The sequence below is a fragment of the Anser cygnoides genome, chromosome 1 (assembly GCF_040182565.1).
Source record: "Anser cygnoides isolate HZ-2024a breed goose chromosome 1, Taihu_goose_T2T_genome, whole genome shotgun sequence".
NCBI lineage: Eukaryota > Metazoa > Chordata > Aves > Anseriformes > Anatidae > Anser > Anser cygnoides.
Window position 1 is genome coordinate 195,465,225 of NC_089873.1, and position 12,882 is coordinate 195,478,106.

The 12,882-nt window shown below is 42.2% G+C and overlaps 1 protein-coding gene across 1 annotated transcript; it reads left to right on the top strand.

Annotated features, from left to right (window-relative positions):
- Nucleotides 1–2,623: 2,623 nt before the first annotated feature.
- LOC106047543 (vitelline membrane outer layer protein 1-like) lies at nt 2,624–6,059 on the top strand. Its single transcript, XM_013199091.3, has 3 exons — nt 2,624–3,041; nt 3,663–3,757; nt 4,489–6,059. The coding sequence occupies exons 1-3, from the start codon at nt 2,637–2,639 to the stop codon at nt 4,772–4,774; spliced, it is 786 nt and encodes a 261-aa protein (XP_013054545.2). The 5' UTR covers nt 2,624–2,636; the 3' UTR covers nt 4,775–6,059.
- Nucleotides 6,060–12,882: the final 6,823 nt, after the last annotated feature.

Genomic DNA, 12,882 nt, shown 5'->3' on the forward strand with positions numbered 1-12,882 from the left:
GAAGGAAAGTTAGTTCTACTGATAATACAGAAATAAGAAATGTGAGAAACTGTAAAGATTCTAATTTCTGTGTTAAAAAATACTAACGGGTGCTCAGCCTAGTAAATTGGATAATTGAATTGTCTAAGTTTCTGAGGAAAATTTATTTATGAAAGCTGGGGGCCATGGACAGATGGGAAACTGCCTGAAACAAGTTCACAAGAGGAGCACCACCTCAGAGTGAAGCTCTTCGTTATATCCCATCGCTGATGCAAAACCATCTCCTCCTACATGAGAAACAGCTATATTTAGCCTGTTGTTCACTGTAAAGCTTTCTGTGCTCATATGTCTAGAAAATCCTGTCTCTTGACTCACTTTTGAAGTCTCTTGCTTGCATTTTTCCTGCTATTTTTTTCTATTAATGAGTCAATTTAATGAATGAGAAATAGAGGACCAGACAGAACATCTTTTTTTTTTTTTTTTTTTTTTTTTTAGCGTTCTCTTAAATATTTGCCTATACCGCTGAAAAATAATTCTAATTCAGCACTACTGTTTTTAGCCTACTAAAGCCTAAAAACAGACTGAGGTTATAAGACCTTTTTTTTGACCTTTTTTATTATTTTTTTTTCTTTTTTTAATTCCACAGTTCCACAGACAGGAATGGATTTCTTGCTTGTGTCTGACTGGCTGATTCGAGTTATGGACACCAGTATGCATTGCTCGTCCTTTGTTTCTCTCTCTTAGCAAACCACCATGGCAGGCCCCACCCTGCTCCTGGAAACTTCTGGTGTGAGCTGGATCTTGCAAAAAAGGCAGCAAAAGTGCCCAAGACAGGGGGTAACATGCATGGCTGAGAGTTATGATGCAATGCTCACTTCTACTTCTGTCATGCTGCTAAAAGAATCGTCAAACATTTTATAGATGAGTATATTTAATCTTTTACACAGAATTCTACCAAGGGCATAGTAGAGGATGTGATAGAAACCGAATTTCCCTGCCTGACAGAGAAGTGAGATTAATGTCTAGGTTTTAAAAGTGTAAAATTTTAGAGAATTAAAAATCAGAAAGGAATCAATCATCTCACACTTGGTGCCCCGGGTTACAGGGTGGTTTCATTGGCCATGAATGGGGAAAATTATACTTCCCAAGCCCCACAGTGACAGTGCTAGTCCACGGCTTGAGCTTTTTTAGGGGCCTCTGAAGTGTGTGTAGGAGTCATTTCTCATGGCTCCCCATGCACACCATGGGCTCCTGGTGCCCTGGGACCTTTTCTTCTGTTTCTGGCAAGAAACAGGCATCTCCTGATGGGAGCAGAGTCTGCGAGGGGGTGCTGTGGGTCCTGGCAGGCTGTGGGTCTGCAGCACTGCTGCTGGAGGTAAAGCAGCCAAGGTAGATGGTTTGGGGCAAGCAAAAGAGAAACGGATGTGGGGATCTTGCTTTTTCTTTGTGGTGTTACCACCGGGTCCCAGCTGTTTCTTTCTGAGTCCTCCTGCTCCTTTCTGTTCATGTGCAGCCGAGGGCAGGTCTGGGTGTCCCTGGCTGCCACTGTGTGACCCTGCCTGAGCAAACACACCTGGCTTGCCAGCCATGGTTGCACGGTCCCTGGGAGGAAAAACACCTGCCCTCTGGGCTTTGATGCCCCTCTTGGAGAAGCAAGATGAAAGTCCTGGTTTAAGAAGCATAACAGGCTGTGCCTCCACCACTTTTTTGGTGTCTTGCACCAGAAGGCTTGTCCAGATTCCCATCATCTCCATGCACAGATGTCACCTACACAGAAGCACGGACAAGCAGAACGGGGGTAAGGACTGAAGGGTGGGAAAGGCAACATCACCTCTAAATGGGACAGGAACTGAAGGAACAGAGCAGAGATTGAAGGAGAAGTCTAGAAGAGTGAAAATCTTTGTTTTCCAGTAACTCAAGGTTTGGCACCCTATCCTTCTATAAAATCCTGATCCTCAGGATACATTCCTGAAATCTATTCTCCTCTTTGCTTCTTGAACAGAAGAAGCAGCTCCTGCCAAGCCTGGCTGAGGGCCCCAGAGAGCACTGGTTATCGATGTGTGAAGAGAGCCTCTCAACACCAGGACTTCAAATTCACCTCTCCCTGCATTGTGCCAACCTCAAAGACTGTACTCTCAAGTTCAGTATCACCTCTCTGGAAAAACTGTTTTACACCTCTGCTCCTGGTGGCACTTATTTTGCAGTCTCCCTGAGAAGCACTGTGGGCATCCCGGCATGTCTGACTTAAGTTTGTCATGAAGCACTTTTTAATTTTTATTTTTTATTATCGAGATAAAAGTACTAGTGGAAAAAATGCATTGAAACCATAAATAACCTACATATATATCAAGGAATCCTATTCAACAGAGGGTGCTGGGGAACACAGGACGTGAGTTTGCTTACACTTTGTTCCAGACCACGTCCCCTGTGTTACCTCATATAGTTTCTTGCCAGACATCCAGAAATCAACAAAATGGTTATTATGGTTTCACTCAAGAGTTTTCAGTCAAAATGGTTATGACTCGGATTCACTCAAAGAGGCAAACATCCCTGTAGCCAGCTCTCCACCTAGCCAGCAGTGGGAATCAACACTGAGCCTCTGCCAAGCTCCACGGGCACAGAAAGGACAACGTAGGGCTTGCTATATCCCATCAGTGATGGAGAGTGCCTCTCCAGCCACAGCATCTGCTGGTTGTCAAACTCCCTGTGCTCCCAGGAGAGCTCCTCACCTCCTAGAAGCAGGCCAGCAGTGCTGTGTCACTGCCAGGGCAGGAGCTATTGTTCCTACAGTGTTTGTTGATAGACTGATGGGGAAGCCCAGGCTGACTTGGCAGGGTATAAATTCCCTGTCCGTATATCAGCCCTCCTTCAGCAGATGTGGAGTGGAAGAGATGAAGCTCCTCATGCCAGCAACCCTCATCCTGATCTTCTCTTTCTGCACCCTGGGCGCAGCGGCACGTGAATACACCTCTGTCATCACTGTGCCCAATGGAGGCCACTGGGGAAACTGGGGCAGCCAGCAGTTCTGCCGCTACGGCTACGCCAAGGGATTTGCACTGAAGGTAAAACTCTCCCTATTTTCCACTGTTTCACTTCCAAATCTGAGTTTTTAGGAAAATTTAGCCTAGAAAATTTAGCCACCATAATTAGTCCAGCAAATATTTTTTTTGTTTTTTATTACTGTTATTTTATTTTTTAGGCAAAGAAGTCTCATATTAGATACAGCAAAAACAAGCCTACTGTCAGGATTGTTTTGCTGTCAAAGCGGATAGAGGTGTGCCAGCAGATTTGAGGTCTGCATGTGGCTGATGTTGCTGGAGGAAGCCACGTCTGTGCCAAAAATCAGGAGTCAGGGAGAGTGGCAGCCTTTCCCAGCATGTCTCCTGGGACAAAGTCTCTGCCTCACTTGTTGGGTCAGAAAGAGTTAAAAAACACAAAGAAAAACATGTTGCAAGTGTTACGTAGGTACATAACTCTTTCCTGGTGTGATGTGCTTCCTACATGTTTCCCAAGATATTTTCTTTTCCTTCATGCTTCCCAAGATGTTTTCTCTTTTTCAGCCCAGAAAGGAGTTGGGACTGTTTAGGACTTGAAGGACTTAAGGACTGTCCTGTTTAGGACTTACAGGATGTTTCCTGGGCCTTCTCCACCTTGCCTCAGTCCTTGTGTGTCTTCTACTGTAGGTTGAGCCCTCGCAGTTTGGAAATGACGACACAGCTCTGAACGGCATTCGGCTGCGTTGCCAGGATGACTCAGTCATCGAGTCCTTGGTGGGGAAGTAAGTAGCACGGGTTTCTCCCTCGTTTGTCGGCACCAGCTCTCAAAGCATCCACAGGCGTCACCATTTGCAGGGGTCTCTTCTCTGACTTGCTTTGTCTACACAGAGCTGGCATATAAAGTAAACTGAAAGAGGTGGCTGGGCTTTTTGTTCATCCATTTTTAGGGTGGTTAAATTTGGGTACTTCACATTACTGCCTTCTGTTTGCTCTTGAAATTTCCGCAGAGCACTACAAACAACTGAATTACAGTGCCCGGGCTAGAGTCCCTCTTGGAAATCTGCAGTGTGTGGGGCAAATGTGAGGAAAGGGATTTTTAACCATATATTTAGAAACTGTTTGGATGAAGTCCTGGCCCTGCAGAAGTGAACAGCACTTCACCTCGGGATTACAGAGAGCATGCTCTCACTGCTGTCCAATGTGTACTTACGAGACAGGCCAGGGATTTATCACAAAACACACTGTCCTTAGAGCTTCCACCAGAACTGTAACTATCCAATCTGGGATTTTCGGGTATTATTCTAACGAGATACCAGTGAAGAGAAAAGTACATCCTCTGAAGAGGGGGAAACCAAGAATGACAAAGTAAGGGACCACAGACTGCAGCAGGATGTTGTGCTGGTCACTGCTGGGAGCAGGAGCCGTTAAGCTCGAGGGCAGCATGGTAAGGAGAAGGGGCACTTCTCAGGGGATTTCAGAGCCCAGATATTCCTTTGTCTGCTTTTTTTGGCAGGTGGGGTACCTGGACCAAATTCCAAGTTTGTCCGAGAGGCTACTTGGTCTCCTTTTCACTGAGAACAGAGAAGTCTCAAGGAGGAGGTGATGACACAGCAGCCAACAACATCCGGTTCAGATGCTCAGATGCGGCTGTGCTACTAGGTGATGGGCTGTCATGGGGAAGATTTGGCCCATGGAGCAAAAACTGCAAAATATGTGGTCTCCAGACAAAGGTAGAGCCTCCACAGGGGCTTCAGGATGATACAGCACTCAACAATGTGAAATTCTTCTGCTGTAAGTGAGCACTTGCCCCATCTTCATCACTGTTCCACTCATCTCACATCCCACGTCAAATGAGACATCAAAGCTTGGCTCTAACTTTACACGGGGAAATGCCTGTGCCTTTTTAACTAAAATACAATTTATGATCATGGATTGCCTCCATATCTGCAGGGAATGGGTGAGAGACAGAACCATGAAGGAAGCAGCAAGAAAGGACAAAGGAAGGTCCAGTCCAAGCAGAGAATGGGATGGAAGGGAGAGACTCAGTGACTTAGCTTCTTGTGGATTAGCTTCTTGCAACTAAGTCTCTTGTGGCTTAGGTTGTACTTATGTCTTGCCATACCACCTTAGATGAAGATTAGATGATGCCGTAGATAGTGATGCCTTTTGTAGCTACCACTGCTAAGAACAACTTCTCAGTTACCCAGGTGCATTGTATTTAATACAATCATCACATCATGTAACCACTAGCGTATCACTGTTAAAACACCCAATCTCCGACAATTGCTTAGAGGTGAGGAATAGATTTCTCACTTTCTTTTGCTCCGACTAGTGAGTTTCTTTCAGGTTTGCTCTGCCTGTTTGTCCCTTTGTTTGAAACAACATTTGACCTCTTGACATGACAGACAAAGAATGGGTAACAGCTTGGATCAGCTTGAGGTTTCTGACCAAAGACAAAATGACCAATGAGAGCTAAACTGGGGAAATGGAAATATGGGTGGGCTCATGATTATTAATTATATTAACATATTAATTGCCCCAGGAGCTATAGACACTTTTTACAACTATTCTTTTAGCTCATACCTGAGATCCTGCCTTAGGGAATCTGGTTAGAAGGTGTACTTACACTGAGCATTCATGTTAGTGTGGTTATAGTGCTAGTTGCGTGGGTTGTAGCTCCCTAAAACTCTTGTTGATGCTTTGGAGTGTGCTCCACTGGCTCATCTAGGTGTTTTTTCTGCCAGTTCACATCCTGTGTTCAGCACAGACACAACAGCCTTTGACACTAGCTCTTCACCCAGGCTAAATTTTCTTCCTGTCACTTACATCAAAATACACTCAAATAATAACTGTATTTTCTTTTAAGAGCAATGGAATATAGCAGATTAAAGAACAGAACAAGCCTAATGTTTACTTTAGTTGAAAGGGTTTTGATAACAAAATCAGGGGGCTACTCTGGAGCAGATCACTGGTCTGTCTAACTCTCTGTACTGTCTTTGGTTGCAGTGCTCCATATCTAATGCCTGTTGCAATAAAAAGTTTCTCTGTCTCATGGAAGTGATGAGTATGAATTTTATTGGTGAAAACAACGGCAATCACAGCACATTCATTGAAGGTTTGTTATTTGGTAATGTTTTCCAATGCTGGCCTTTGGAGCCCATAGCAATTTTTCGTGGTGTTAGTGTCATTTCTCTGCCCAGTTCCCATTTTTGGCAACACAGGATTTTATCCAAGTGGTGGGTGACAAATGGGTAAGCCAGCCATACACAATTCAGGCTTGATCGAATCTGCAGCAATGAGACACATTTCTCTTGGCTCTGTCTGTACAGTACAGGGTGTTGGTTCCCATCATCTGCTTCCTGAGGGACTGCTGGAGTAAATGAGTGGATCTCCACGGACATCATTCAAAGTTACTTCAGCTGAAGCACTTCCCAAAGCCTCAGTGATACAGCAATAAATCTTTAACGGTTTTCTAGATTTTAATTTCATTAAAAAAAAAAAAGCCAACACCTTTCCAGTCTGACTCTCTGGTTCAAATTTGCATAGCTCTGATTTATTTAACCTGAGGATCCAATTTATTTCTTAACCTCTTAAGATGTTTTTTATAACTTGATATTTTCTAGGTGATCCCTTAACTGCTTTCTGTCCTCCACTTGACTGAAGACATTTTAAGCACACAATTCTTTTTTTAGCTAAATGCTTATTTTGCAAAACCAGCCCAGTCAGCATTTGAAATACATTTGAAATACTAGGGATTCATAGCTTCAAGGCAACATTTTGTAACTTCCATCTCCATTTGGGATTTGCTGAAAAAAACCTTTATTTGTCATATATTTATCTCTCTATAAACATTCAAATCCCTCATCTTTAGTATTTAGCAGCAAAAAAATAACCAAAGTAGCAACCTTTTTTTCTAGCAAGCTGAACCAAATTAAACTAAAACTAGATTCTGATGCTATTACTGTTAGTGGGAGTTCTGGGTTGACTTGTCCCTTTATTTGAAAACATAGCTTCCAAAAATACATTGTTTTCAAATGCCATGAATGGACGTGCCTTAATTTGCTTCTAGATGTTTGTCTTCCATCTTGTATGTGATAGGGAAAGTTTCAACTTGCAAACTGACCATCTGGTATAATTAATGAGGTGAGATTTGACGACGTAAGAATAAAAACAGTTGTATTCACCTAAACAAAACAGGCTTAATTCAGTGAAGGAATTGTGGTGACACTGATATTGACTTAGCCAATGATAGAATGTGCAGGAACAACACAAAACTGCACCAGGGGAGGTTCAGACTGGACATAAGGAAAAATTTATTTACTCTGAGGGTGGTCAGACACTGGAACAGGCTTCCTAGAAGGGTAGTGGATGCCCCATGCCTGTTGGTGTTCAAGAGACTTTTGGACAATGCTCTCATTAACATGCTTTAATTGCCTGAAGTGGTCAGGCAGTTGGACTAGATGATCTTTGAAGGTCTCTTCCGATTGAACTATTCTGTTTTATGGTCTGTATTTTCTTCCTGAATGTGAGGAATCCCTTTGCTCAAGCAGTGGCAGCTCCATGCACTTCACAGAAGTCTTACAGGTCCAGCTACTGGTGTCCTTCCACCACAGCAAGTAGGACAAGTAAAAATTGCCATGTATTTTATATTATGGTATCGTGCTCAGCGTCACCAGTGAATGCAGCAACATGACATTTCAAGTGCTTTTTCTCAGCATGTGAGTAAATTGTGTGTCTGGGAAAGTTATGCTTTGTGAATCCAAGTTGTGTGTGCAGCCAGTTTCCCAAATAAGCAGTTAAGTGTGGGGAGAGAGGTTTGGTAGTTTCTCTCTTCCCCTGGTAGAGTTGGTTTCTGAGAGCTGATTCTTGGAATCGCCATTAGAGCTGAGCTGAAGTGCCTGAATGAAGTAATTACTTTTCTTTTAAATGATTTGTTCAAGAACTGGTGCCTGTTTTCTTATGTGTATGTATGTGCATATGTAGATAATTGAAACAACTTGAACTTCAGATTTCTCATTTATTCTAAGGAGGGTAGGCCAAGCTGGAAGGCTCTGAACATCTGCTTCTTCTCTGCAAAAGAATGATTCAGTTAAATTTTGAGGTTGTACTGGGGGAAGAATTATTCACACCATCAGCTAAACTGACCTTTTATGCTTCCCTATTATGCCTGATGTAATACGGCCTCATATTGGTGTGTGAATAGACACTCCAAATGAGAGCTGTTCCAAGAAATGTTTGGAGAACAGAGCACTACCTCCTCTTCATGTACTTTCCCATATATTTATCAGCAACTTCAAAAATCAAGTGGGGAGGCTTTTGTCATCTGAAAACTGGTGGAATGCTTTCAGGTAGACCTCCTCTGATGGTCCACTTGCATAACATAGATCATCTACACAAAAAGTGGGGTGGGAATGCAATTTAGAAGCTCGAGCTGAGCAGGTCTCAGCTATTTACTGCACTAGTTCGAGAGGCATTTGGTTACAGGAATTACATTCTTTCAACTGAAATGAGGGACTAAGAGTGCACTTTGCTGATGCAAAGTGCACTGGAACTGATGTGGCTGAAACCGTGCATAGCTGAAAACTGAGTAGCTACAGCTGCATGACTTTCAAAACTCATTCTGTGTCCCTGGCACATCTAGGAGCGAGGAGCATGTTGCCAAAGAACTGCCAGCCAGTTCCAGTGGGATGACAACGGGGCCAGTGGCCAGACCAAGGACTAAGTAGGGATTATCTCCACTTCTAATTTAGGGACTGGAGTCTGAGTAGGTGTGGGAGGAATCTCCCACCTATCCATGCACATGTGGCACAGCTCCCAGGGAGACCAGCAGAAGCAGCAGGTCTGGAGCTTTCCACAAGTGATTTCTAAAAGCTATTTCTATTGAACAAGACTGAGTAGTTACGTCCAGAACAAACCTGCTGTCAGTAGTGTTCATCTGAACCAAGCTTTGAAACGCTCTTAGAAATTTGGTCTTGGAATCTTAGCCCTTATGGCAGCATCGTTCCCTCTGTGTGAGGAAAATAAATATTCCTTCCATCACAGAGGTGTTCTGAAGCTTATTAGATTTTGCAAGATGCAGAGAAAACAGCTGAAGATACATTAGCTACATACAATTTTAGATGCTATACATGATAGAGATGTGCATCATGCAGAGCGTGCTGAGTTTGTCTTGGTTACCTTTGCTAGCCCTTAAAGACAACCCTAATTAACTAACGTGATTATCAGTGAGGAAACAATTGACAACATCTGTCTTGGAATTTTCAGAGTGTAGTTATTTGGAAATATTGCTACAGAATGTGACCACTGGAGAATGTTTATCTGTTGGTTCTGAAAAGAAAGACAGCAGGGCGTTGCAGAAGACGGAATTCATGGAGGGTTGAATTCTGGCTTTCATCCTCCCCCACAGCACTGAGCCTTTGGGCATGTCTTTGTGCTTCAAGATTATATAATTGTGGTACTGTGTTTCAACCCTAAGTTTTGGACTGAGAAGTTGCTGCAGGGTTTGTACCCACCGGTTTTGTCTCTATCTCTGCAGAAATGGAGCTTACCCATGGCAGTACAGGTTCTAGCAAGGGATGTTAGAAACAGTTATCCTGGTGGAAAGAGGGGATAGAAGGTACCTCCCTGCTCACTGAAAGCTGGAGAGACTGAATGAGCCAAGATGTCCCAGGGAAAGTCCTGTCTGGCAGTTCAGAAACAGAATTAACAGCAAAGTGGCAACACCAGATGTATAAAAAACATATTTCTCTTTAGCAGGTAAAGTGGAACCTTTCTTAGGCACTTTCTATTTTGGTCCAGATTTCTTGCTCTTTCCATGTCCCACCAGAAAAAAAACTTTGTAGACCTAAATCAGCTCATAGCACCTTACAACATAGTCTAACTTTATGTAGCTTGCTAAGATTTAATGATTACTGCAACAATTCAACTAGTTTGATGAAATTTACCTGCACTAACAATTGGGCCTCTCCAGCAAAGAGTAACAACTATTTTGTTTTGATGACTCAAAAACAGTTCAATGACATCAATGCAGTATAGGTTGGTACATTTCTTAATGAATATCAACCATCACAACACACACACATGGCCTCTTCAGCATCTTGTATAGGAGAGAAAACAAGTGAAGATGCTGCGATGTTGTAAGGATACTTGTATGAGCTTAATTCATTCTGTGGAAAATAACAACATTTTCAGAGGGAACAGGATGATATGCATAGTTAAGTTCCTACACAAGTCCTTGCAGGATGAAAAGACCTGAACAAGTCTGGGATATCCCCTCGATGTTTCTTCTGATCCAACCCCTATTTCTCAGAGGGTGGGAGGGGGGCATTCTGTGTCTGTTCTGTGAATGACTTAGAAGTGCATTGACAAAACTGTATGTTGATAGCTTTGTTAAAATCCATAAAGGGCTGCTCACACCCTAAAGGACAAGGTGTCTTCACGCTATCCGAAACTACTTTAAGTAGGAGGAGTAGGTTAAAAATTAACCTCCTGACATAATGTTGTATATAGAATGTCTTTCACTCCTTGCTCCTCCCTCCAGTGATTTTTTTTTTCATGTCAGCGAATTTTTAGTGGTGAGATAACCATGAGGAACTAAAAAAGAACTTTCCTTCTCAGCTTTTGCTGCTATTTTGCTTATCAAATACACCAAGCTTTATTATTTCTAGTTGATTGCAATGAAACCCACTGCATGGCTGGGAGTGCTATCAATGTGAAAACCTGAAATATACTCCAAAAGTTGATTTGAACATCTTATTTTCCAAGGAGAAAGTGTGAAAATAAATTCCAATTCTTGGCAGCGTTTGTGTTTCACTGCAACAGCCATTTCTGTGTGCTCACTGGGAAGAGTTGTGTCAAGGGGACAAGTTCTTAATTTCAAAAGAGACTTTCATCTCAGGAAAAGTAGCAACTAAGTGAAGAAAATACCACTTCTATCTCTAGGTGTTTGCAAACAAACAGCTGGGAGCACTTCAGTATTTTATGAAAAAACATAACCGTGTTTCTCCTTGGGGTCATATTGGAGTCAGTGAAGTTACACATGGATAAAATAGAGGATAAGTGAGAAAGACGTGAACTTACGAGATCATTACTTCACGATCTACCTGATGAAAAATTTATTTTCAAGTCTAGCAAAATGACTGCAACTTTCCATGTGGGATTATAACACCTCTGCCACAATGCTAAGCAGTTATCCAGCAGTACCTGCTGACTCTCACTCCTATTAGAGGTGCGAGAAACCCACTGGTGTCCTGCTAGACTTTCAAACCCAGCTGGAAGTTTATCAGTGAGGTATCTCAGAGGTGGCTCACATTGAAGGAGATACAGTATCACACTCTTGCTTGTTAAACAGGCTTTTATATAACAGTTATGGTTTCCATAGAAACATAACTAAATCTTTCCTCCAGTATAATCCCAAAGGCTTTCACAGACCTGGAAAATGTGCTGTAAGCAGTCAAATCATTTTTTATGCTGACACAAAGGATGCCACAGTTGTCACCCAGTGAAGTTTCTCATGGGGGCAAAATGAGTTTAAATCCCACATTGTGAAATTGCTTTGCAGCATTCAGACATTTTCTGGTATCCCATTTCCCTGCAAGCTCAGTTTTATAAACCTGTTAATGAAAACTTACAGAACTACATAAGTTATAGATGGGAAAGACCTTATTATTCATCCATCTTCCTAAAGCACATTGGTGAGTGCAAAATAAATAAGAACAGAAACAATACCCATAGTGATGATCTTTTTCCCAGGTCTGTCTTGTTTCCAGTTATGCATTTTTTAGGTTCTTCATGTCTAGGGTTTAGATGTTCCCCTGAACTGTTGGCCATCCCATTATGTAACAGGGAGGGCACTCCACAAAATGATGGATTTGTCAGGCAGAAAGATTTCCTCTGCCATACAGTCTACACTATCCTCGTGTTTAATTTAATCCAGATCTCTTAGCATTCTGTTCACTTTTCTAGGTCTTAATTGAGGATATTTACTTATACTCCTCCATGACAGAAATGGGGCTGATCTGTAATAACTCTTCCATAGCTTGTGGGCTTCTTTATGCTTTCAACTAAAGCAGAGACAAGCAGTAAGGTGGACCCTGACTATTAGATCCTCCTCCTCTTCATTTTGACAGATTTTTTAAAAAAATTATTTTATTGCTATTTTTTTTTAGTGGATGGATAATATGAAAGTCAAAGTTAAAGTAACTGAGTTTTTGGACTGTGGTCTGCCTGCTTGTTATCTCAGTGCTGAGGTGTGCTGGTTTCATGCCAGCTGAACAGCCAACTGAAAGAAAACCATGGATGCTCAAGGCTTTACTGTCTTTGTGCTTCCCCAGTTGGTTTGTAATGTCTGTGCTATCAGGGTATTTGGAGAGGTCCTTTACGTACTATTTCCCACCTATTTTCCTCCCCACTTAGTTTTTCTGACTCCCACTTTCCATCACTATAAAGCTAAAGAAAGTTCAGAAGACTGACACTGTCTGGGTAACTGAAAACTTTTTACACCATTTCTTCTCACCATTAGATCCCCCAAAAACTAGTGATCTCATCTGAAGAAACCTGAATTCATTCTGAGGGCAACACATGCTGAGTTACTGTTGCTAGATGCATTAAGAAGAATTTCTACATTTTGAAGCTGATTTAGCAAGGCCATTTATCTGAACTTTGAGATCCCAAGCCATTTGTCATGAAGCCTTCCTGCTCTCCTTGTACTTCTCTATGTTTTTATTGAGTTCCTGCAAATTTAGTGACTAATTGATCAAAAGAATATTTGAAATGCAGAGTTCGTACCCAACAGAGTTTTCACAGAAGGCCTGCAAATATATAAGACCAAAAAATGTTGAGCTCGATGCTGTCTGTAGCAAAAAGCATGTAGCAGCATTCTTCGCTCAGGCAAATCCCATCCTATGGG

What these genes read in the sequence shown, in the direction of transcription:
- LOC106047543 (XM_013199091.3), top strand. Translation starts at nt 2,637, where the DNA reads ATGGAGAGTGCCTCTCCAGCCACAGCATCTGCTGGTTGTCAAACTCCC. An exon ending in CCAAGGGATTTGCACTGAAG is followed by an intron (nt 3,042 to 3,662) that starts GTAAAACTCTCC and finishes CTTCTACTGTAG; the next exon opens with GTTGAGCCCTCGCAGTTTGG. An exon ending in ATCGAGTCCTTGGTGGGGAA is followed by an intron (nt 3,758 to 4,488) that starts GTAAGTAGCACG and finishes TTTTTTTGGCAG; the next exon opens with GTGGGGTACCTGGACCAAAT.